Source organism: Ascidia mentula, chromosome 3 (genome assembly GCF_947561715.1).
Source record: "Ascidia mentula chromosome 3, kaAscMent1.1, whole genome shotgun sequence".
In the NCBI taxonomy this organism is placed as follows: Eukaryota; Metazoa; Chordata; class Ascidiacea; order Phlebobranchia; family Ascidiidae; genus Ascidia; species Ascidia mentula.
This window is the reverse complement of record NC_138568.1, coordinates 14,859,313-14,883,969: the sequence shown is the minus strand read 5'-3', so window position 1 is coordinate 14,883,969 and position 24,657 is coordinate 14,859,313. Positions and strand designations below refer to the sequence as shown.

At 38.2% G+C, this 24,657-nt stretch overlaps 4 protein-coding genes across 6 annotated transcripts; all 4 read right to left on the bottom strand.

Annotated features, from left to right (window-relative positions):
* Positions 1-385: 385 nt before the first annotated feature.
* LOC145894230 (GRB2-associated and regulator of MAPK protein-like) lies at positions 386-12,945 on the bottom strand. 3 transcript variants are annotated; one of them, XM_082982749.1, is made up of 17 exons: positions 12,819-12,945; positions 12,402-12,498; positions 12,229-12,338; positions 11,831-11,919; positions 11,631-11,754; positions 11,396-11,566; positions 10,855-10,946; positions 10,503-10,704; positions 9,257-9,364; positions 8,304-8,404; positions 6,304-6,443; positions 4,939-5,281; positions 4,198-4,319; positions 3,444-3,761; positions 2,955-3,052; positions 2,568-2,638; positions 386-2,012 (listed from the first exon to the last, which is right to left on the bottom strand). In XM_082982749.1, exons 3-17 carry the CDS (start codon positions 12,328-12,330, stop codon positions 1,826-1,828), a joined length of 2,268 nt encoding a protein of 755 aa, XP_082838875.1. In that variant the 5' UTR covers positions 12,331-12,338; positions 12,402-12,498; positions 12,819-12,945; the 3' UTR covers positions 386-1,825. The 3 variants fall into 3 exon arrangements, with proteins under 3 accessions (XP_082838875.1, XP_082838872.1, XP_082838873.1); XM_082982746.1 differs by having other exon boundaries at positions 6,316-6,443; XM_082982747.1 differs by having other exon boundaries at positions 2,961-3,052; positions 6,316-6,443.
* Positions 12,946-13,736: 791 nt separating this feature from the next.
* On the bottom strand, positions 13,737-15,374 carry LOC145895711 (uncharacterized). The gene is made up of 4 exons (XM_082984497.1): positions 14,876-15,374; positions 14,373-14,514; positions 14,118-14,224; positions 13,737-14,006 (listed from the first exon to the last, which is right to left on the bottom strand). The coding sequence occupies exons 1-4, from the start codon at positions 15,122-15,124 to the stop codon at positions 13,737-13,739; spliced, it is 768 nt and encodes a 255-aa protein (XP_082840623.1). The 5' UTR covers positions 15,125-15,374.
* A 589-nt stretch (positions 15,375-15,963) lies between these two features.
* LOC145894231 (uncharacterized) lies at positions 15,964-17,974 on the bottom strand. Its single transcript, XM_082982750.1, has 4 exons — positions 17,685-17,974; positions 17,252-17,393; positions 17,095-17,201; positions 15,964-16,866 (listed from the first exon to the last, which is right to left on the bottom strand). Exons 1-4 carry the CDS (start codon positions 17,931-17,933, stop codon positions 16,588-16,590), a joined length of 777 nt encoding a protein of 258 aa, XP_082838876.1. The 5' UTR covers positions 17,934-17,974; the 3' UTR covers positions 15,964-16,587.
* A 3,614-nt stretch (positions 17,975-21,588) lies between these two features.
* Positions 21,589-23,432, bottom strand: LOC145895191 (uncharacterized). Its single transcript, XM_082983957.1, has 4 exons — positions 23,144-23,432; positions 22,699-22,840; positions 22,539-22,645; positions 21,589-22,022 (listed from the first exon to the last, which is right to left on the bottom strand). The coding sequence occupies exons 1-4, from the start codon at positions 23,390-23,392 to the stop codon at positions 21,744-21,746; spliced, it is 777 nt and encodes a 258-aa protein (XP_082840083.1). The 5' UTR covers positions 23,393-23,432; the 3' UTR covers positions 21,589-21,743.
* Between the last annotated feature and the right edge of the window lie 1,225 nt (positions 23,433-24,657).

The window sequence follows — 24,657 nt, the reverse complement described above, 5'->3', positions numbered from 1 at the left end:
AAAGTGGGACAACTATTATCAACGTAGTAAGTGAGGGCACGTCTTGTTACGATTCTCCGTTTCTTGATGGAAATTATTGAAGTTAGGTATTTTTTATTGGGTGGGCAATGTTCGGACGGACTAATGAGTGCAGCTCGGTTACTGAATGCGGTTAGGTACCAACGAACAGCGAGGCAAAGACGTTCCACTTCGTAGTGTCTTTGCAGTTTCCGTCAATCCGTTGGGTTCCAAACAAGGTACAGTGTTGCTGAGAACCAACCATGGTAAAACATAGTACTATAGCAAATCGCTGTTGGCACTATCCCGCCTGCTACTCGTCATATGCAAGACCGTCTTAAGTCATCTAGCTAACTGTACTATACACGTACACTCACAAATCGTTAAATTATTGTTTCGTCAAATAATTTTATTGGGACTGGGTTCATCAAGCACTGGAACATCAAATTGAAGAAACGAATACAAATTGCACGAATCTTAAAGCAGACAACACAAAACACAAGTAAATAAAATTCGGGATCACATCGAAAAAAAGCAGTTCCAAAGCACATGGTTAAGAGTATGGCGTAAATGCGACGTTCGAGGCTAACTAAACGTGGGATCATCACTTGGTCGTTTATTACAGTTTATTCATTACAGTGGAAAGTTGAAACAGCGTTGGTTACCAGGTAGATTTGGCTCAAGCGAAAAATATCACAATTACTGTGTGCCTGTTTATACAGTTATCGTAGCGAATGCTATGCAGTAATTAAAACAAACACTTTAGAATGAGGGTTTAAAGCGAATCGTTTGTGGAAAATATTGGTACAAGAGGCGTGCAGGGCAAGGTATTTATGAAAGTTTCTCAAAATTTACATTTAAGTATTATACAGACAGCGTTGGAACGAGGAGGCAAAATTCACATAGTACGAAATTCCATTTTGTCATCAAGGTTTCAACTGCACAAAGTACGCGGTTCCATTGTTCAAGTATTTACAGAAAGTAAAATATTAATAACTATGCGAAGCATTTAACTAAATTTTTTAAGATTCTAATTCAGTGAAAAAAGTCACATAGCAGCTACATAACTAAACTATAACAAGTAATTAAAACAGGGAAAATTGTATGTAATCAACACTTTAAAAGTTGTCTAAAACTTAGGGGTAAGTTGGGGTAAAATATGTTACTGCAGCTTAAGATACACACTGTTACTACAGTTAGAAGAATATTGCACTGTTGGTTTGGGTCGTATCATACTGCTTTTGTAAAGTCATGTCATCAACGTAAAGATATAACGACTTGGAAACGAACACAATGATAACGACTTAAATCTGGCTTGAAGCTAGCTATAATGCAACGATTCGGTGAAAGTCATGTGTATAAATGGAAATATTGCACCGCAGAAAATTACAGTAGAGTTCTTCTAGGAGTACAAAACATACTCTAAACTTAAGATTTTTGCGGGCTTGAAGTATTGAATTCACTTTGTAAACACAATAATCTACATGCAAAAGATAAATACGCAAGATAAACACTGCGCTTGCGTTACTCAAACATTAAAAAAATGGTCTTTTTGAGTCACGTACGGGTTATGAATGAAAATATTACATATATCTGCGTATATGGTAGCTGGCTAGCATATCGTAAAAGTAACCAACTGCCATATCTGGATAAATTAAAAACTGCTCTTGGGTAAAATAAACGCAATAAATTGAAAGGAACTTTTTCGCTGAGCGTTCGCATTAGTACCGAAATCACTTGATAATCTCAGCCACACTTAAACCCAAAAGAAATATTAGAGTTTTGACACCAGACGCTTGCTTGTAAAACTCGGTCACTAAAACTCGGGTCACACAGGAGCGCCTGCGCCGACGTTTGGCCTCCATCCGTCTATGAAACGCCGCAGTTTGTGGCGATAGAGTTTACTTAATTCGAAATCTTCTTCCAGGATGTCGCTGCCGAGCTCGGTGAGCATCTGTCCGTCGATTCGTTCATTGTAGAAATACTGAACCACGTCTTCACTGAGTCCGATGTACCTGGAAACATGGCTGTTATGAGAAGTTGAATTTTGGTCAACGTGAATGTTGTCAATCGACATCGATAAAGATGCGTAATTTGAACAAGAAACGTACATGAAGCTTTGTTGTCGCTTCTATAGCGTAAGAGACAATGATGTTTTTTAAAGAGCTGTATGTGACGTCACTATTTGTTGTAAACCTACGTCACACGCGACGTCCAAATGACAACAAACCTTTTGCAAAAAACTAAAACAAAACTCAAAAAGAACTCTATTGAACAATCCACAAGAGAAGTTTCTGACACACTATAGGTAATAAAGCAAGTTATATCGTGCGTTATATTACGAGGTGGTAATGCGGGATTTTACACGGAAGCGAATATGGAGGGCACGCTTGAGGCTTGCGTTGCCGCAAAATGGCTTCCATCCAAAGGAAGAGAAGACAAGGGGTTATTAATCACACAACCAACAATAACTATATGTGGTCACAGGACAATCACAATGATCACAATTTGCATTCGTGACCAAACGAGGAAATGGGGTCATTTTCCTGAAGCAATTACGCCAGAATTACCTTAGAGAGTTGACGACGTCATCGACGCTCATTGACGTCACGCTTTCGGGAGGTTTCCAGCCGTTTGGCGACTGATAAAAACAAAAAAATCTTGTTACCATTGCTGGCGACCCGGTATTAAATATCAGAGTAAATGCATTAGGTTCACTGGCATTGCAGCCTAGCTGGATCACCTACTTTTTCCGACAAGTCGGAAAAAGATCTTAAAAATCAAGCTCCAAGTAAGATTTGAACTCAAACCATGCTTATCGCTCTACCAACTGAGGTATGTAGTCATGGTACACTGATGCGCAAGCGCACAACTTGCCAGACAACTTTCACATATACGAAGGGGATATCCACCAACGTAATCAGACAAAACCAAATAAATTGACGTGTATCTCTTACACGCACATAACTCTTCTGTGACATCTTGGATCGAACGGAGGTACTTTCCATGTCTTCACTCAGTCCGGATCGGGAAATGTCATCAAAAGGAGTCGATCCTTAATATGGAAAAAAGATTATTTTTCAACCGACAAATAGTAAAACAGTTTCAGGGTTCAGCAGCTACAAAGGTATAGGTTAGTTTATAAGCTGTCTCAATATATATTAAACTTTAATATTAGGGTAATCACCATATATGACAACGTCAACATTCACGTTAAGTTTATCTACGCAGTAATGTTCCAGGCAATTGCATTTTTGGCAGGATCGCCCTACTGCACAGGTCCTTACTGGGCGATGACAGCATCCTTTGACTTAAACTTATGGACTTAAATATTTCTACTATTGTTGTATAGTTATCAATAAAATTACATCGGATTCCATAAACTTTATACAAATTAATTGCTAAGATAACGACGATGCGGAAACACGAAAAGGTCAATAAATTACCATTGAAAGTATCAGGCGAAGCAACCGCATCCGTACTTGAAACCGTCAAGGTACCGTCATTAAGTCGCGTCGGTATCTGGAGCACGGCACAGGAGCGAGGCAGGTTAGGTGTTCTGTCTACCTCCTCTACCACGCTAGATGTCGCCACGGTGCTTCGTCGCTGTGCTTCTTCAGCGTTGCTGTAGATACAGTCATCTGATTGCGAATTTTTGGTCTCGACATGGAGGTCGAATGAAGGTGACTCGAGTCTTATTGGAGGAAGAGGTGGAGGTTCTTCTTCTTCGGAATTATGACGTGGAGCTACGTGATTGGTGAAAGCTGGAACAAGAGATATTTTGAACTTGGAATTCTTACCCTACGGTTTAATGCGATTTTTATTCGACGACAATTTACAAACTCCTTTGTTTGTTATAAACTAACGACAAACTGAACACGCAAGGCCATATATGGTATATGGTAAAGTTATAATGGAAGTCGCTAACACTGAAGTGAAGATATCAAACATTGTTCGCAAATAACAATAACTTTCTGTTTCGGTCGACGGCACGAATTGTTCGGTAGCAAGAAAACACATTCCAAGCGACCAATCCACCATTGTAGTTAGATATAAACGTGTTTAAGCACTACCACTGCGTACATGTGGCATACGCAGCCATTAAAACCGACCCAGAAATGCCTTCTCGGATACTTCCGCAAGGATGAGCAGCCCATACAGCTTGTGACGTATGTACAACCTAAAACAATTGCATCTAACCTTCGTCTGTTGGGCTTTCCGCGACATTATTGGGATGAAGTGTGTCTGACTTGTCTTTGGTCTGTGTCGGCTGCCAGACCTCCCATATGTCGTCCTCAACAGTCGGTTCGTTTTCTTTTCGACTGAAAACATCGAAAGGAAATTCGTCACAAGACGACTTTCATTATGACAGATAGTTGTGGTTTGAAACCAACTGTCGGTCTCCTATGTCGAGTGACGTAATACACATGACGGTGCTATCAAATACGAACTTACCAAATCCACTTAAAAATATAGTCCAGATGCAAAGTGTGACAAATCCATACACCAACTAGTTGTGGAGTCTTTACATATATATGTATTGTGCTGCACAAACAGTGTACAGCATAGTTGTTTAATAGAACGTTTTATCGAAAGTGAGTTTGACGCCAAATTGGCATACACTGTATTGATTGGACAAAATACATTAATTTTACAATGCTTTCTGCACACAAACCGTATTTCGTCAATAAATAAACGAAATCGACATATGGCATTAGAATCAGTGGAGTAGAATGACAACAAACCACAGTATTTCTTTATTGATACAAGCTGCTTGTTTCCTAGTAACGTCAACGAAAAACACATCGCCGAGCGGTGGAATGTATACGAAATTATTTCCATTTCTGATCAGTTATAACAATTCTTAAACACAAAAGGATTTTTGAAAAACTGCAACTTTGCCAAATCGTTTCGGGTCAATGGATAAAGACTTGCACTCACTTGGGCGTAAGGGTCGGCGGCAAGCTGCTGGGCGGCGAGGGGGCTTTCTCCGTCGCATGAGGGAGCGGAGCAGGTCGAATTGGCATGTCGGAAGGATAGACTTGCGACAGACGGTTCCTGGCCTTCGGGGGAACCGGGGGCACAGGGTTACGCATGCTCCTACGTGGGGACACAGGGGAATTCCCAGCGGGGTTCCGAGGGGGCAGGGGAGGTCCATCGGTACTAGGCGCCGGAATGTTGGGTGTGGGTAACGAGCGACGAGCCATTCTTGATGACGTCGACCCACGTGGCACGGATGTATCGGGAGTTTGTGTTGTGGCGAGAAGTTGGATGGCAGAAAGACCTGCATGGATGTGTTGGTACAAGTAAGGGCACCGCCTAAAGGTCGGAAACAGTGCGCACTTGTCTGCAGCTCTCAATGATTATTATAGCTCTTTTGAAATCAATGTGAAATTATCCGAGCGATTCGCAGATGTAAAAGGCAGCCATTTTGCGTTTAGATGAAGACAGTTTATTATTGACTTAGTTTTCGTTGGATTGTTTTTTTTTGGTTGTGAACGAGAGGCATCTGGCACATGTTAAGCAAACATGTGTTAAAACTATATGTGAAACTACTGCTAACAGCGATGTTGGTTGAGACTGGACTGAATGTGATCGCTTAAGTTTGAACTAGATTAGATAGTGCATGGTGAAGTCAGTTACACAAATATGAAAATCGGTAAAAAAAACTAACTTTGACAGTGATGATAATCATTATATACTAGACTAGTATTTCCTAACTGAGTGAATGGGTCACTAAAAGGAAATTAAAACTAAGATGGAGCAGTAAATGAAAAAAAGAAACTGTTTTGACTTGTCATCGGGCTGGCTGCCACGCCGCCTAATTTCTATGACTAAGACTTTTCCTTCAATGTATATATTCCAAAATCTACCTTTTTTTCCCAACGCCACTTGTGCGTGACACAGGTGGAAACTTCACGTTTGCAAAATTACAATATCAAATAGCCTTGTGTCAACGCATTTATTTTCAAGAATACATGTTTCGCTAAATAAGCATCTTCAGTGACGAAACATGTATTCTTGAAAATAAATGCGTTGACATCAGGCTATTTGGTATTGTAATTTTGTAAGACTTTTCCATTCTTAACTTCGTCAGTTGCTTAGTGTAATTTTTCACACCACCCCCAAGAATCGTCCCATGTCTATAGTGAATAAAAATTTTCCAAAAAACAGAATGCAGTTTACACCAATTGCGTGAAACAAAATGCCGCAAACTTGGGTAGAGTTTAACATACTGGAAAAAAAAAACTTAAGCAACGCCCTATCCTATTATTAAACGTATAGAGACGTCAATAGCGAAAGGGCTCTGGAACATACCTTTATGGTGCTTGCGTGCCGAGCTGGTCAATATATTTCTATGATGGTTTTGGCGAACGTTGGCATTCGCAGGCAGTGAAGTGGGATTGGTTGGGCGTAGGTGTCGGGGAATATGGAATCTTACCGACCTGAAAAATACAAACGACATTCCCACGTCATCTGTAATAAACTCGTATACCACATGTTAATACATCATGATAGTAAGGGAAATGTAAGGACCGCCAAACTGTTCCCTGACCGTTTTGAAACCATTCACGTTTCTAACAACACAGTTACAGGAAAGACGATGGTGTATGTGTTCATATATAACTGTAATCACTAACCTACTGTGGTCACACTTGCTTTAGCTTTTATGCAAGTTCAGAAAAATCCCGGTACTTTAAGGTGTACGTTCAGTTTATATTATGATTTTATTCCGAAAAAATGATGCTTGCTGTCGTCTTGCTTGTGCCATTGTTAGTTTTTGGCTACACTTTCGATTTTACAGAACAATTGCTTATCTGTAACAAACACTATAACGTGTGACAACAAGGGCAAACTAAGGTGCAAAAGTGAATTCGAAATCCAAGCAAAAAAACAGCAACACTGGAAACCAAACAACCAAACACAGTTGTACAACTATATTTGATAAAGTGGATCGTATTATCTCACCCTCGCCAAAACAAAAACTGTTACATGCTTCTTAATTACGGCAACCAAACGACAGTTGCAACAAATTGACAAATTTCTGTTTAAATAGTGTCAAAACTTGCCTGAATTCTGCCCCTAAACTTTTCTATTGTTTAGCCCTGAACGGAACCTGTTACAGACAAGCTATACTTAGCCATGATACCATCCTACACTAGCCACGCCAGGCTAAATATGCATAACTTACGTATACGTGTTTAACTGTCTCCGGTTTAACTGCCAAAAACGCTTTTCACCAGACAGGCTAACGAAATGCAAATATCTGATTAGAACTATCTGCTCGCCCGTCTAGACTCTTTCAACACTATCTAACACAACACAAGTTTTAAAATCCACCACACGAAACTTTGACCCAGAATTCATGCCAACATTATGTTAGGAGCTATTCATCAGTGCTATGCCCGGCTCTATGCCAGCAACACCAGCTTCCTGATTTTAAGCAGCGCCGAACAAATATAGTATGGCTCCTTCCGCCTCTGATACGCACAATGTTGTGCCAAATTTCGACGCGTTTGTTCGGCAGACTTGACTTTATAAAAAAAAACTGCTCAGTTATTACGATATATTAAACAAGGGACGTTTCAATGGCGCCAGAACTGTGCCTCCAACCAGAGTACAAATTTTTACAAAAATTACAAATTAAAGACTGACGCCGTGAGCGGTTAAACCATAAGGTTATCGAGTCTGTTTCGGAGGCAACCGATATCCAGATGTTCGATGCGGTTTGCACCTGATCACATAATGGGACGCCGCTATTTCCTTATTTCTATTCTCATAGTAAAGTGATTCATCGAGAGATATCACACTACGATTTGCTACGGAAAGTGAAAGCAGGAAATGCCAAAACATCTTTTCGTTTAAAATAAACAGGCATAACAACCACTGATATGTGTAGATAAATTCACCCAATTAGTTTTTTAACGAAATTTTTTATGCAAAACTGAATTGGAAGCAATAGTGCAATTTAAATCAGCCAGAGTAATTCTTTTGAAATAGCCCGATAAAGTGTTTCGAAACAACCTGGTAAATAGTTAAAAATTTGCGATACAAAACACCAAAATGGTTCCCACTAAACGTGAGTCCGAGAATGATGTTTTTGAAGTATCATAGCAGGCCTCATGTGAATCCACTTTCGCCGTCGCACTAAAGCAACCGACGTGAACAGCTCACTGACTTTGCATTAACACTACATTGTAAGACGGAACACAGTCATAATGCGAGTGCGGGAGGGAGGTAGTGCAGTGCTAATGATGATAAGACAGACATGGTTGAAGCTAAATATATCGACATTAGTCACTTACTTGCAGTAGTTGTCAATGTTGGTGACACTGCTTTGGAGTTGGGTTGCCATGTATGTACTTTGGAGGTAGGTCTGGTACTGCTTCTTGTCTTTATCGTTTCCCTGCCCACACATACCAATTAGGAAGGTAGTTCGTTCATATAACGTATACACACGGGGGAGGTAGATTTTTGCACAATTTCCTACCATTTCTATAGCGCGTGGCAACGAAGTTCAGGATTCCTTGTGGGACATTTCAACGCCACTAAACCTTACCACGCAAGTTTTTAGGAGTATTTCGCCAATTTCACAAACTTTTCAATAACATTGATGAAACAACCTGGCACAAAGTTTAACTGTTTTCAAACCAAGAACTTAGGTAAAATTCATTAAAACGGCAGAGTGCGAAACTTCTCCAACTGCATCTCGCTTTTCTGCCTCCACGTTTAAACGCATTTCCGCTCTGCGCCATCGTTTCACTGATTCAATGTTGCTCAAGAGGAAAAGGCCAGTTGGCGTCAGAGCTTAATGAACTCTTCAAGATTTACTAATGCGGAAAACCCAACAGCCCACTGTATGGTAACCAGGAAACGAAGGCCGGAGGTTCCACGAACTCGAAAGTATTGATCAGATGCTGGCAGCGACAATAACTGTAGCCGCACGTTCGTGGCAGCAGAACTGTGTTATATCGCGTTACTTCTTACGCATAAAACGTTTATTGGAATCAAACAATTTTCCACGAAAACGTTAAAAAAACGTCCTATGGAAAAGTTTGTTGTTTAAACCGCACTGAACACTAAAGCCGACATATACTGTAAGCTAAAAACAATCAACCCCCATTAGTCACTGAACAAACAAAGCAGAACTTTCTGTTTCATATAAATATGCACATAGGTTTGCATGGTTTAGAGAACGGTTTTATCAACCCTTTCAATCGTTAAAATTCCTCAACAATCTGGAGCAACGTTTTCTTACCTGTGGATTAACGACGGCCGAGGGAAGAGCAAATGTATCACCGGTCGCACTGAATTCAATGATTCGCTGAAAAGGGGTGACCGCCAATACAATGTCGTGCTCTTCGACCTGCACAACATGAAGTTTCAATGGGTTTTCCAATGCTGGCCGTTTTAGAGATACATTGCCTTTTTCTGCCCAAGTGCGTATGGAGTGACTTAGCAACTGGCGTTACATCAGCCATAGAACGACTGTACGGCAATTCCAGCAATGTCATACAACGTTTTTATGCATAATGGTGAATTATGGAGTATAGGGTGTTATACACGAGACACAAGGGGCACCGGGTTTAGCTGTGGGCATGGTAAAAGCAGTTGGGAAATTTCAGAGCCGAACCAAGCTTAATATACTTTGAACAATAGGACATTGAATGATATAATGAAGTGGTTAAGATGAACAATAGGGAGCACTTAGAATTCGAAACCGAAAATCAACGCCGCGCAAAGTAGTTGAAGGTTTATTGCTGAGTCGAAGTGTCCCCAAAAAAAACTTCTTTTTGACAAGATGGGGAAGAAAAATAGTTACTTGGACCAATATTGCTCGATTTAATCACGATTTAATTGAATGGAGATTTATTTAAATCGAGGGGTAATTAAAAGCAACTAACACGTTTGGATGGAGGACAAAGACCATAAAACTCAGCACCCAGCTGCAATGGTTCGGGCAAAACCCCAAAAGTGCACCAATCACATATTAAATTCTAACTAGAACCATAAAAAAAAATTCTGCCTGGTGTATTTTTAGGTTGGACTTGTAGAGAAACGTTTGATATATTTATTTTTGACACAAGTTCTGCACAGAATTCTATGGTTGGATATTGTAATAAAACAATTATTGAAAAGGAACATCCCTATACTGAATTAAGTGAGACCTGGTTCCAGACCAGTTTCCTCAACCTGTGGACATCATGCAGTTTTCAAGTAAACCACAGCACTAAAAGGAAACAAATTGATTTTTGGGCATCAAAAAAAAAACTAGGTAGTGGGGAGAAACGCTCTTGTGTCATTAAACTACTCTTTTCTGGTGTTTTGGCAATATTGACAAACTGATTAGTTAAATTTTTGCATGACATGCTTTGGAAAGTCGCCACGCTGACTAAATAGTAGGCCACGTAATTTTTTCCAAAAAAATTTCGCCACACAATAAAAAAACTAAGGAAAACTGATTTGGAGTCTTGGGCATTTTGTAACACTTCAGATGGACTTACACTCAATAGTTTCAGATGCATTCCAGATCTCAGAACAAATTCATCCTTCGGGGAGCGAGTACGATTTGAAGCCATAATCACAGTTATAGGAAAGTTTACTTGCCACACGAGGTCAGTCAGTAGCATGTCACGTGACCGGAATGCATGATCCACTTCAATGGGCGACCTTGTGGCAAATTTGCCTTTCAGACTCAGAGGAAGACTGAAAGATGATAAGGGTGCAGATTAAGGCACCAAAATATACAAAAAAAAATACATTTATTGCAACTTACAGGTTGAAAAAAAATACATTATGGTTCTGTCGATGACATAACATACATACACAGGTAATATATTTGGTAATCATGCTTACGTTAAACTTTCATTTAATCTTGTGTTGTGCACAATCAGTAATGCGTGCTGTGACGTCTTTGTCCGGACTTTTGTGATGAATCGACTGGCAGGCTGCACATGGAAAACGGATGTTTAAACAAAGATTACACAGGGACGTAAATACACCAACAACATTGAAAGATACAAAGAGAATCTGGTCGTTCGCTTCAAAACCAACAAGTGCAATGTTTGTGCAAACATTGGTAACTGTTGTATGAAGGAAGTGGACACTTACCACTCACATGTGGGAGAATTAATGCAACAAACACTTGCAAGGATAAGTTTTATACATTTTAATATTGTGATTACTGTAAGACTTTAAAATATTCCCAATATAAAATCTATGTATATGCTGTATGCTTATTTCAGAATGCCACAAGCATTTAACAATATCACCTTGTTAAAGTGAATGCAAGTCTAATTGACAAATTACACAAACTATAATCATGTATATTAGGTATAAATGTAGCAGTAGGAGTTATACGACTGTGTACGTTTATTTAAAAATGATAATTATTTACCTTATTTGGATTGCCGACTACAGGTTGGGCATCAGATCTGCTGATCAAAGTTAACTCGTCTCCATGTTCAAGATGAACATTATTTCCATCATTAGTAGGAACTGTAACAGCCTCTTGTACATAAATTTTTGATGGAAAGTAGTCAGCCACATCTTGCAATGTCTTGAAAGTCTATTGAATCATAAAGATTGACATAGCAGTGTTGCACAAGCAAGAAAAAAATCATGCAGCATACCTTTAAGGGATTATCATCTCGTTCAAAGTCACTGCTGATCCGAAAAAAACCAACAAACTCATCAGATATTTCGATCTGCTTTCCCATCACATAGTGTCCCTCCTCTACAGTTTGAGCTATAGTTCTTGAAGTAGAGTTGAAAAAATGAAAAAATCAAAACAGCACTAAACTGGGATTAATCAGGTTTTGATTGTATATACCTTAACAGGTGTCTTTTTCCATACAGCATTACAGGTTCATTTTCAGGTAGACCATACTTTTCTGAAGTTTCTGCAGTAACCTTGACAATCTTAACAGAAATGAGAATGACAACACAGCATTGTGAGATTGGGGAAAATAGTGTGCTCTTCAAAGAATGTGACCTATTGGCACAATCATCAGTTTTTATTTAATGACTTTTTGCCTTCCACCCAACTCGGTCCATTACCCAGTTGTAGCCTAGTTAGATAGCAGGCAAAACATCGGTGAATAGAAATCAAAGTTTAATTGTGGCTGAAGGTAAGATTCTTTGGAGTTACTATACGCCAGAAAATCAATAATATGCATAAATTGGATATGGAAAAAAATCCTGTTTAACCTGAGTAAAATTTTGTCTTACTTGAGGAAAGCCATACTTTTGCCCAATCTCTTCTATGTCCACACATTGTTTTGTCCATTGCACAGATGACCCAGCGGCGAGTATGTTGTCTATGCTATCCATGATGTATCCTTTACAGAATTATTTTCACATAAAAAAAATCAATTGCAATGTCATGCAATTTCATTACTTACCCAGCTTCTGTATAGTTGATAGGCTAGCAATGTGGACCAGCAGACATACCAGCAGATCTTTTTACATACCACCTACTAGGACAAACCAGCAAGCAATCTGTGTGACATGGAGGTAATGTGTGTGATTTGACAACCTGTAACTTATAACACAATACCACATCCGTACCAGTAACCTATTTATGGCCTAACACTACTTTTTACCCAAACGACAGTGAAGTACTATGTACAGGGCCTTCGGACTCGTCACTTCCGAAACGTTAACGAAGATTAAAATGACTCTCTCGTTGCGGCACGTACGCGTCATAACTTTACACATACAACTGTCAAGGACATAACAGACAGAAAGACAATTTCGCTATCGGTCTGACTGTTGAAGCTTTGGTTAATAATCTACACAAAAATCAAGATTTCTATTACCTGAACGAAAATGAAACACCATCATGTAGCACAGCATTTAAACAGACTGGGGATGTACTCAAAGTCCTTCAGCACATGCCCCTCCGGATGAGCCAACAACCGGCGCATTAAGTTTGTTTGTTTTCCCTCTCAAGATCTTACTTCCCGATTTCGTCCAGAGTTACGCATACTGTAAAACGTATGCCTCCGTAGTATTATCATAGTACACTCTTCTTAGTATACTATGGTATTATCATTGGGATTATATTCCATGCAGCCCTATGATGGCGCATTACAGAGAAGACCTTACTTAAAAACATACGTATGTGCAGGAAGTTGAAAAAATATGTTGTATTTTGAGGTGCCTTGTTTAAATTTGTATTATTTGTTCTGATTTTTGATAGCAGCGGGTTCATGAATCAGAACTTTCTAATTAAGGGAAATAGTAATACAACTTTATGATGAACTAGTTAAGAATTAGATATCGTAAGACGTGTAGACGAACAGGCCGAGAATTCGTTGGGCTTGCTTCAGAGGAGATTGTGGTGGTGCACAGGATAAGCCCTGTTACACTTCATTGCGCAGCAACGCAACTTGATACGGATCTTCAAACCACAAACGCTCAAATTTCTCTGCCCTTTGACAAAACAGTATTTACTTAAAGCCGCTAAAATTTGTGGAATTTCATTATTTTAACGCTGTTGAGTGTGTATTTTGCGTGAGACGCATCGAATTTTCCAAAACCATAATGATTCGTGAGGTGAAAACACTAATATTTGCCAAAAAACTCGCTATTTTTGTTCGTGCAGCAATCGTACACAAAACTTATATTTTATTCATTTCATCTTTGCTAGCCCCCATTTCAAAAACGTATCGATTAACATAAAAGCAAATAATTTATAAATACAATTTCGCAAAACATTACAATTAAACCTGGTGCTACCAAAACTTTTGCACGAAATTAGCAGCGTGCGGATATGCTTTATAACACCCAGCAAGCAAAAGCGCAGAAAATCCAATTGTAATAATTGTCATCTCAGTCTTGATTCTCTGAAACACTGGATGTTCTTTCATAATTTCCTGCAAAATATCCCCCCGCTTGTTTTTGTGTGGAAAAGGCTTCTTTGGTTCTTCCAAGCCAAGAAATTTACAGAGGGGCCCCCAGCCCTCCTTTACATCGTAGATCAACAACTTATCTTTGGGTGCGCTCTGCAAAGAAAAAGAAATATGTGCATACAATGTGTAAACGAAGTTAGTTAACAGCAGGCATAGAATTTGGCAAGTATTATCACAAAAATAAAAAGGGGATTTTGTACTTACGTGCAATACGTAAGCGTTGTGCCTACGATAAGTCCATAGCGCGGGATTGTCACGCCACGTTTGTTTTTCCCATGGCCACAAAGGAGGACTTCCAGACATAACCATTCCTAAAAACGATACCATATCCAAAGTATGTCATCTAAGCTTATAGGCCTAACACATGACCGAAAGGCCCATGTAGCAGAATCTTGGGTGTCAATTTGTAAAATAATGGTGCTACAGTTCGATCACACTTAAATTGAAAATGATACTCACCTAGCTGGTTCATAAAGCGATGCATTGCAAACCCGGTTGGACAGATAGAAAGTAGGCGAAAGATCAAGTTATTGTTGCTGACGTCCAGTTGGTTTTGAGTGCTCCTGAGCCATTCATTTTCATCTCGCATCATGAAAATGATCTGAAATGTAAATGAGGAAGATTTACTCTTCATTTCTTTTCTGTGAGGAAGGTGAGCATGCATTTATTTACTGGGATCTTCATAACATTTTATATTATCTGTAAAAGCCCAAGAACTACACATATCCATTGGCGGAATTCAAATATTCTAGCAATCTGCCATAGTAACCGCTGGGATGCAATACTCGAAATGAAACATAGCCCTATATACATACGCCTGTTATAGCAACTGGAACAAATGGTTCGCGTTGGTTATTAAATTACAATAACCGGTTCCCACGAATCGGATCGAACCGACTGCGTCTCACCACTCCACAGATCACACCAGTAGCCCACCTATGGGCATTTTTCTGGTGTTGTACCTTAGCATCTGGAAACAACTCATGAAGTACATCCCAGAAATAATGGGCAGGTGCGTCACAGACTGCATCAACAGATTCGTACACTTCTCTCAGTCCTTCTATTTCTCCCTTCTCCATGCATGCTTTCCACTCGTTTCCAGCATACCAGAAGTGCTCCATGAAATCGTATACGTTGTAACCGAGGGCTCGCAGCGCAGCGTTCATCGTTTTTGTACCGGTTTTTGAGAATCCGGCGACAATGACTTTCATGGCTGTGGTATAATGAGGTTACGGTTTTTGCAAAGTTAAAGCATACAACGCCTTCAGAATGCGAAAATCTGTGTGGAAGAAACTTTAATTATCTCTACAAATCTGTTGGTAATGGAGTATTTAAACTGATTATTATGGGTAAAACATTGTGTTTAAAATCAAAGGCAATGTTTACTGCAAACCACATCGTAATATACATGACCACTTAATACAGTTTATGCAACATGCATGATAGGTTTCCTTTGCTACATGAAATGCTTCAGTAAGTTTTTGTAGGTGAAACGCCTCTCACTGGCTGCAGTGTGCAGTACCTGTGCAATAAAGGTGCTGATATCAAACAAAAAACTGCGAAGGCGCAAAATTTGTTTACTCTCTTTAAATAACTTTGAACTTCCCCGTAAGCAATAAAACACGTTAAGTTAGCTTCATATTGACAACTTGAGAAAGGCCTAAGGCCTGATCAAATGCTGTGCTAATCAAACTTTCATACAATCGCAAATATCGTATAATGCTTTTCGGATTCAAGCTATACGCCTGTTGGCAAGGTAATCATTTACATAACTTGACAGTCAACAGAGAAAAGAGGGAACCTCACCGAAGGAGCAAACACTTGCTAAAGGTAGAAAAAGTCGAGATCCTGTTTCACGTGTGCCAGCCTAAGGTATTGCTATTCATATCATTGGATCAGTTTGGAAAACATTGAAGCGAATGTGCCATAATTTTGCTATGTTTCTTTCAGCTTGAAACTGAACCAGGGTTTATTCATAGAAATCTTTACATATTTGTTAATTGCTGCATAAGTTCATCTGACAAACCTAGAACTAGTACGAAAACATTTATTTCGATTCATGTTTATATAAATATAACTGATGAACATACATACATGACTAAATATTTCGGAAATCCTGTACACACATTGATCGTATGCTTGCCGATAATGCATAGAATGTATTTTCGCGTTCGGATAAGCCTAAAAAAATACGAGACAGTCAGAAAAAATGGTATCTCGCTGCTGCACTCACCGCAAGAGCAAACACATGGTATCATTGTAGTAATTCCTACTCTCGAAAACGTTTAGCGCCCACCGGCAAAAAAGTTAAGAATTCGTGCATTGCTGTGTATAGATATGGAGCGCACTATGGCCGAACGACTGCTTTGAATCCTATATAGTGCTACTGGCAAAATTATTATACTGCTATGATATTTTAGAAACCGTCGACCTAAAAGTTCTTGTTGCTTTTAGTGTTGTCCCAATGAAGTGTGGATTTTACAGGAAAGAACATTATAATCAACATTAGCAGGACGGAATTAAGGGATTGCTTGGGACTCGCTTTTCAGCTGGCGTGCAATATACACGACACAAAATACCACTATGGTTACATGTATGCATCTGGGATTACAAAGAGTCCCAATTATAAGTGAAATGTCAATACTGCAAGCCGAAAAATGTGTAATGCACAAACCTAACGTGGTTGCAACATATTTTTAACAAAACTGGCCGCGTGCGGATATGCCTTGTAACACCCAACTACCATAGCAGCAGAAAATCCAAAGGCAATAACTGCCATCTCTTTTTTAATTCTCTGGAATACCGGATGTTCTCTGATAACCTCTTCAACTATTTTCGCCCGCTTGTTCTTGTGTGGGAATGGAACTTTTGGATGCTCGACGCCAAGGAATTTACACAGAGGATCCCAACCTTCTTGCAAGTTGTAGACAAGCAACTGATCTTTTGGAGCTCTCTGTATGAACAGGATTCGTGTTTTGAAATCATCAAACAACAAAAGTTAAAGTCGATTAAAACAAAACCAGCATTAGCACTGGTTACTGGTTTTATAACATGTTCCAAGAAATAATATTCAGGTCAACACTGTCAACCATGTAGGAAACACTTTTAGTATATTGCCTTTGTCAGGAGTACGAAAATTTTCGGCGCAAGCAACTCAAAGTCGAGAAGGGATTTTATTCACCTGAAGTACATATGCATTGTGTCTTCTGTAAGTCCACCTTTCACGCCTCATGTAGTATTGAATGCTCTGCCAGGGCCACAAAGGAGCTACACCAGAGAAAACCAGACCTAAAAACGTGATATAAATATTTCAGCTTGCTCACAATGGATGGTCTTACCTATGCAGCTCAAAAATTGATGCAAAGCGTAGCCTGTTGGACAGATAGCAATGGATCTGAAAATGAAGTTACTGTTCTGGACATTTACTTGGTGCTCGACGCTCTTTAACCACTCGGCTTCGTCTCTTAATGTCAATATAATCTAAATCAACAACCAACATATATTCGCCTGACTCGTAAGTTTATTTTGAATTTTTTTGAAGACATACATGCCACTGATCATGGATTTGTTATTAGTCGAGTTTCCCTAGATGTCAGTAGAAACTTTCTATTTTAGTCAACACAGTTATGTTGCTTCAGGATTCCAAATTTAGGTTTGTTTTAAATTGTTTTCTAATTGTTGCTTGCGTTGTTTGTAATTAGAATTTGTCATCAAACTACAACTATAGTGACTTGCCGTACAACAAGCTTTATTTTTAGGTATTTTTTGTACCTTTGCGTCGGGAAATAATTCAAGAAGTTCCTCCCAATAGCAGTTTGCAGGTACATTCAGGACTGCATCCACAGTTTCGTAAATCTCCTTTAATCCATCTGTCTCCCCCGTCTTCATACATTTATGCCACTGGTTTCCAGCATACCAGAAATGTTCAAGGAAATCGTATACTTTGTAATCAAGCGCCGTAAGCGCAGCGTTCATAGTTTTGGTTCCAGTCTTGGGAAAACTTGCGACTATAACTTTCATTGTATTGTTATAATTCTATTCGGCAGTTTTATGAAGGTACGACACCTGGAAATAATAATAGAAGTTGTTTTACGTAACAATACCCAGTAAAGGCTGAACATGAGATCAGGTGAACATTTCACAACATCATTCACTGTAATTTTTTAGGCTGAAAAACGGTGGTCATGTTTGGGGCATTTTTGTTGTGTTTTGGGCTATATTTCAATTAGGTAGTTACTTGGTGGTGGCCACCACGGGTGCTGCTGAAAATTATGTTGAAAATGGAGCACAAAATTCAGGCTGTATTCGTGGAAAAATGAATCGTTAAAGTCGCCGATCATTCGTGACTATGGTCCATCCAAGATCAACAAACTTTGATCAAAATTAGTCTCTAGAAAAATTGTTTAGCCAGCCCCTGGGGGCATTTGCCCTCCTGGTTAGTCAATATTTTATAAAAAAAAATAAAATGGATTTTGCAGAATTCTTGCAAATTTTTGCAAATTTAGTTGCTGAAAAAGTGACGAAGCACAATCCTGATCGGACCAGATTAATTGAAAAATTTTGAACAATTATGCAATGAGAGTTAAAAAAAAAAAATTGTTCAAGCGTTGTATCGTTGTTTAACAAACATTATGTTACGCAAAAAGAGATTGTACAAACAAAAGGAAAAAATATATTCCCATAAGATTTTTATGTTTTGCCGCGTAAACTCGTTATTTGAAAAAAAAAAGACTCAAGAAGGTAGGTGGGTAATAATATTTTAATTATATTTTAGTTTTGAAACCCACGTTAAATTACATCGTTTTTTTGTGTTTTGAGCAAGCAATTGTGCTTCAAGTTACCAGCTGTGATGTCAATTAACTTGTATGCATTGCCAATGCAAAAAACGTTCGGTAGCAGTACAAATGGTAAATTAGTTAACAGTGCTCAAATAAGCTTAGTAAATTCAATGGTATGTCATATCATATATATTGGAAATATTTTCCCATTGTAACCAGTGACTGACATACTGTGCTGACCTATTTTGTTTTCAGTTCAGCTTCATTTCTTGTGTTCAACTCCTTCAGCGCACAAATATACCTTACTAGGCCACAGTCTGATGTGACGAACATGCAAGCAATTAAAATCATAGCAAAAAAAATTAACTGAAACGATTTGGATGATCATATGGTATTTATAAAAATGTCATTTATGACCGATTAACAGTTAATGGCACAGAAAAACATCTCAAGTGTTGCAGTTTTCTTCTGTTGTAAGTCATTTTATTATTCTTTGTTGTGTTTATATACTGACTTGTACATAGTTTATAAATATTTACACTTGGAAGCTAAAATGTTTCGGGACTTGTTATTGTCAATGTTATTACAATATTGATAAATCGTTACTTGACAGTCTGAAAAAGTTGCCTAACCAAAAGTATATTGTTCTTCAAGACAATTTTAATATATTACATAAGGTTTGCTCAACTTATAAGTCAGTATTTTGTAGAAGCTGTGTGGAATAATATGCCAATTGTCACTTTTGCTCCTTCATGCTTATTAACAGTGAGGTAAGTTAAAGCATATTTTTCGTGTTATTTTAATATGTTGTACATCAAAATTATGTTTCTCATTCTTTCCTTAAGCAACCCAAATTTGTTCAGAAAGCTGTGACAAAAAAAAACAGCAAAACGCTCCTGAGCAAAAATTACTACAAGCAAACTAAAGTGTGGTCCATTGTGAGCTATTTTGATTTTGTCATTTTCTAACATTGTTATAATCTGCTTCCTTAGAAAATATTGTGTTGCACTTGCCTAACATAGTTTTTGTTAATGTTGGTGAAATAGACTAAGTGCCTGTTTATAAAAAATATTTGAAACTCCCACTATTTTCCTAAAATATTGCACTACACCCAACTTTTAACTGTATAGTTATGCTTCTTTGTCAGAGGTAAGGCTTTAAAGGTATATTTTTAGCAGATTGTTTCCAAATATTGTTAGTTCATATAAATCATGTTTAATTTTGCAGGTTAAACAAAAACAACAACACCTTATTGGACTATTGGGAAGTCATCATGTAATGCAAACACCTCCTTCAAAATGGAAATATTGTGTAAAGGTGACAACATTTGTGTTGTAAACTTGCTTGTGCTTTGGATGTGCTGATCACTGACATTTGTTTTCCTAAAATTTTACTGTCTTGCTGGTGCAACAGAAAAATATAGCAGTGGGTGGGTAAACGCAGGCAAGTGGTGGAAATAACCACCACTGGAGGTGTTAAACCTCAAGGGTGGAGTTTTCCACCTCAACTCTAGGGGTGACATTGTCCAACGTTGCTTGGAATTTTGGGACCACCCCTCGGGTTGGAAAACTCCACGTTTTTGATTTTTGAAACTTGGTTTGATTGCATTCTGCAAATTCTGTTCAGATCACTTGCATTTTAACCTCATATTAAACATGTATAGCAACTGCATTGGTTCAATTTGCACCACAACGTTCAGTTACACGAACACACGCATTCGTGACTGACTAACTAAATGCTAACGGGTGTCTTTTAGTTACTGTCTGTCTGTGGGCTAGGAATTTAAATTAGATATTTCAACATGCCTAAGTTTGTTGTTTCACGTACCGCGGGCAACCCATACCGGGAATTGCAGTACGGCGGCCGTATTTCTGGTTTAAATATCAACAACAGCTAGTTACTATCCACGACTACTTTGTTGTTTATACTTCAGGTTAATAATACTCAATGAATCAATGTAAATAGCACCGAAGTAGAGTTTATATAGATACAATTTTAGGTGTAGTGCGAAATCTTGCAAAATGTCGGCGCAAAGCACAACAGGAAGTAATTAATAAAACTATTGTTCGTAATATGAAAATAATTCTCCACACAATTAGCACCCACAAATTTTACGAAACGCAACTACCTGTTTATGTGCAAAATCATTTTTCGCGCGCAAAATGTCGAGTAGGAAATTTGCAGCTCGGAGCAGCAACAATAATTATACTACATTGTATCTTGTACCTCAATCTTGATTTTTAGAAAAATTGCGTTTTAAGGAATATTTTACACGGTTAAATGCGCATTAGTTTTTATTGTTTACTTCAAAATAAATATATGCCTGTCCATTTAGTTATGATTAAAGTGTATATTTAAAATATTGTATTTTATGATTTATTTGCAAATGGGAATTAATGAGAGTTTGATTTCTATGAATCGCCTGTGTAATCTCTATGGCTGACAGAGACTCAGTAACGGATCAACGCAGAAAATGATAAATATTCCTAAGTCGTCTGTCTGTTTCAAGTTTTTACGACATATATATATATATCGCTTATTCAAATGATTCTATTTATTTATCATTTTCTGCAAATGGGAATTAAGTATTTTATGGTTTGAATAAACACAGAAATCGATGTTTCCAATGGTTATCGTAGATGACTAATCACACACGTTTGTAATACTTCTAAAGTTTTGCATCATCACTCTTCTGCATTTAAATGGGCACGATGCCAAATCTTATTTATCTTTTTTTGACTATTGAAAGTCGAAGTGAAAACACCCAGTGAATCTACGGCCTGCGGCTGCATGGACTAAATGTGATAGTAACTTTTCTGCCTCCTTAACTATAATATGATTAATTTCTGCAAAATTTTTGAAGCCAAGCTTGTATTCATGATAGATAACACTTCAATCCGTCATTTCTGGCCTTCAACAAACTGTTATGCTACATAAGTTTAAAGGAAGCAAAACACACTGACATGATCATTTCATATAATTGATTTCGACAGAATATGATTATGTAGGATATATATCCAAGCCACCCTGTTATAACAATAATTTCTCAAACTTAACGAGGTTGCAACAAACTTTTAACAAAACTGGCGGCGTGCGGATATGCCTTGTAACATCCAACTACCATAGCAGCAGAAAATCCAAACGCAATAACTGCCATCTCTTTTTTAATTCTCTGGAATACCGGATGTTCTCTGATAACCTCTTCAACTATTTTCCCACGCTTGTTCTTGTGTGGAAATGGAACTTTTGGATGTTCCACGCCAAGGAATTTACACAGAGGATCCCAACCTTCTTGCACGTTGTAGATAAGCAACTGATCCTTTGGAGCTCTCTGCATGAACACGATTCGTGTTTCGAAATTAAGGAGTACTAAAAGTTATCGTCAAAGTCAATTAAACCAAAATCAGTATCAGAACTGTTTACTGGTTTTACAAAAAAAGTTTTTTTTATCTAAGAATTAATATTTGGGTCTATGGTGGGAACAATTCTAGTATTGTGCAGGTTGCACACAGATGGCCAATGTTTCAACCAATAAGATCTCATCAGTGCAGCTGGTGTGACTATCAGACGACTTTGCCGACCAAACGGCTAAGCAAACACTTCACTTTGTGGTGACTATACAATCACTGTCATCCGTTGGGCACCAAACAAGGTAGAAACACTATGGCCTAGCAATGCTCAAATGATTTTGCCGTCAGGCCCCGTTTCACAATAATCATACAATAAGAACAGTGGAGTTAAATTATATTATTGGCTCCACTTTACTTATAGTATTATATTGCCTTTTGCCAGGAAAACGAAAATTTTCAGCGCAAGCAACTCAAAGTCGAGAAGGGATTTTATTCACCTGAAGTACATACGCATTGTGTCTTCTGTAAGTCCACCTTGCAAACTTCATGTTGTATTGAATGCTCTGCCAGGGCCACAAAGGAGCTACACCGGAGAAAACCAGACCTAAAAAGTTGATTTAAATATTTCAGCTTCTTGCTCACAGTGGATAGTCTTACCTATGCAGCTCAAAAATTGATGCAAAGCGTAGCCTGTTGGACAGATAGCAATGGATCTGAAAATGAAGTTACTGTTCTGGACATTTACTTGGTGCTCGACGCTCTTTAACCACTCGGCTTCGTCTCTTAATGTCAATATAATCTAAATCAACAACCAACAAATGTTCGCCTAAAACGTAGGCTATTATTTCTTTTTTCGTGACATTGATGCCACTGATCGAATGTTTGGTCTGGAAATATTCTGAGTAATTCTGATAAAAAAAAATACCCTGAATGTCAATCAAAAGTTTGCATTTTGGTCAACACAATTCTGTTTAAGAATTCCAAATTGATAGTTTGTTTTCAAAACGTCGTTTGCGTTGTTTATAATTAGAATTTGTCATCAAACTACAGCTAGTGACTTGCCGTACAACAAGCTCTATTTTACGTATTTTTCGTAGACTACCTTTGCGTCGGGAAATAATTCAAGAAGTTCCTCCCAATAGCAGTTTGCAGGTACGTCCACGACTGCATCCACAGTGTCGTATATCTCCTTTAATCCATTTGTCTCCCCCGTCTTCATACATTTATGCCACTGGTTTCCAGCATACCAGAAATGTTCAAGGAAATCGTACACTTTGTAATCAAGCGCCGTAAGCGCCATATTCATAGTTTTGGTTCCAGTCTTCGAACAACCTGCGATTATGACTTTCATTGTATTGTTATAATTCTATTCGGCAGTTTAATGAAGATACTACATCTAAAAATAGAAGGTGTTTACGTAACAACACGCAGTAAAGACTAATCATAAATAGGCCTGTTGGATGGGTTGATCATTTAGGTACAACATCAGTTAACCTTGCTTAGATTGCATTCTGCAACTTTCTGTTCAGATCACTTGCATTTTGATCTCATATTAAACATGTATAGCAACTGGATAGGTTCAATTTGCACCACAACTTAAGTTACACGAACACGCATTCGTGACTGACTAACTACATGCTAACGGGTGTCTTTTAGTTATTGCCTGCCTGTAGGCTAAGAATTTGTATAAGTTCCGTCAACATGCCTAAGTTTGTGGTTTCACGCGCCGCGGGCAACCCATACCGGAAAATGCAGTACGACGGTCGTATTTCTGACTCCAACATCAACAGCAGCTAGTTACTATCTACGGCTAATTTGCTGTTTATACTTCAGGTTTATATTACTCACTGAATTAATGAGCACCGAAGCAGCGTTTACGTAGGTGTAGTTTTAGAAGTAGTGCGAAATCTTACGTAGCTATCTTCCTTATATCGGAGAATCCCAATAACGACACAATAATAATGACGTCAAAGCAAAATTACGGGACCGTGACGTCAATTACCGAAAAGACTCCTACTTCCACATACATCTCTACCATAATAACATGTTCGCCACACACACGCCCCAAGTGCAAAGTGTCGGCGCTAGGCACAACAGGAAGTAATTAACAAAACAATTATTCGAGAAATGAAAATAATGCTCCACACATTTAGTTTTCATAAACATTACGAAACGTAATTGTAGACATTATTAGCAAAATAATCCCAACACATTTCGCACGCAAAATGCTGCGTAGAAAGTTTGGATTTCGAAGAAGCAACAAATTTTGCACTTCCATTTGTCATGAATGTATCTTGTACCTAAATCTTGAATTTTGTTGAGGTGGCATTTTAAGGAATATTTTACACGGTTAAATGCACATTGGTTTTTAATGTTTACTTCAACCTAAATATATGCTTATCTATTTAGTTATAATTTTAAAGCGTATATTAAAAATATTATATTTTGTAATTTATTTGCAAATAGGAATTAGGCATTTCATGGTTTTAAATAATGACAGCAATCGATGTTCTTAATGGTTGTCGTAAAAAGGTTATTGCAAGCGTTTGAAATACTTTTGAAATTTTGCATTATCACTTGTCTGCATTGTAATGGCCACAATGCCAAATATCATTA

Excerpts from the sequence above, each read along its gene's own strand:
- LOC145894230 (XM_082982749.1), bottom strand. The coding sequence starts at position 12,330 with ATGGATAGCATAGACAACATACTCGCCGCTGGGTCATCTGTGCAATGG. Across the intron at positions 6,444-8,303 it reads AACATTGACAACTACTGCAA|GTCGGTAAGATTCCATATTC; the intron begins GTAAGTGACTAA and ends TGTATTTTTCAG. Across the intron at positions 2,013-2,567 it reads GACGTCGTCAACTCTCTAAG|GTACATCGGACTCAGTGAAG; the intron begins GTAATTCTGGCG and ends CCATGTTTCCAG.
- LOC145895711 (XM_082984497.1), bottom strand. The coding sequence starts at position 15,124 with ATGAAAGTCATTGTCGCCGGATTCTCAAAAACCGGTACAAAAACGATG. Across the intron at positions 14,515-14,875 it reads AGTTGTTTCCAGATGCTAAG|ATCATTTTCATGATGCGAGA; the intron begins GTACAACACCAG and ends TTTACATTTCAG. Across the intron at positions 14,225-14,372 it reads TCGCTTTATGAACCAGCTAG|GAATGGTTATGTCTGGAAGT; the intron begins GTGAGTATCATT and ends TATCGTTTTTAG.
- LOC145895191 (XM_082983957.1), bottom strand. The coding sequence starts at position 23,392 with ATGAAAGTCATAATCGCAGGTTGTTCGAAGACTGGAACCAAAACTATG. Across the intron at positions 22,841-23,143 it reads AATTATTTCCCGACGCAAAG|ATTATATTGACATTAAGAGA; the intron begins GTAGTCTACGAA and ends TTGTTGATTTAG. Across the intron at positions 22,646-22,698 it reads TCAATTTTTGAGCTGCATAG|GTCTGGTTTTCTCCGGTGTA; the intron begins GTAAGACTATCC and ends TCAACTTTTTAG.
- LOC145894231 (XM_082982750.1), bottom strand. The coding sequence starts at position 17,933 with ATGAAAGTTATAGTCGCAAGTTTTCCCAAGACTGGAACCAAAACTATG. Across the intron at positions 17,394-17,684 it reads AATTATTTCCCGACGCAAAG|ATTATATTGACATTAAGAGA; the intron begins GTACAAAAAATA and ends TTGTTGATTTAG. Across the intron at positions 16,867-17,094 it reads ACAATGCATATGTACTTCAG|AGAGCTCCAAAAGATCAGTT; the intron begins GTGAATAAAATC and ends CTGTTCATACAG.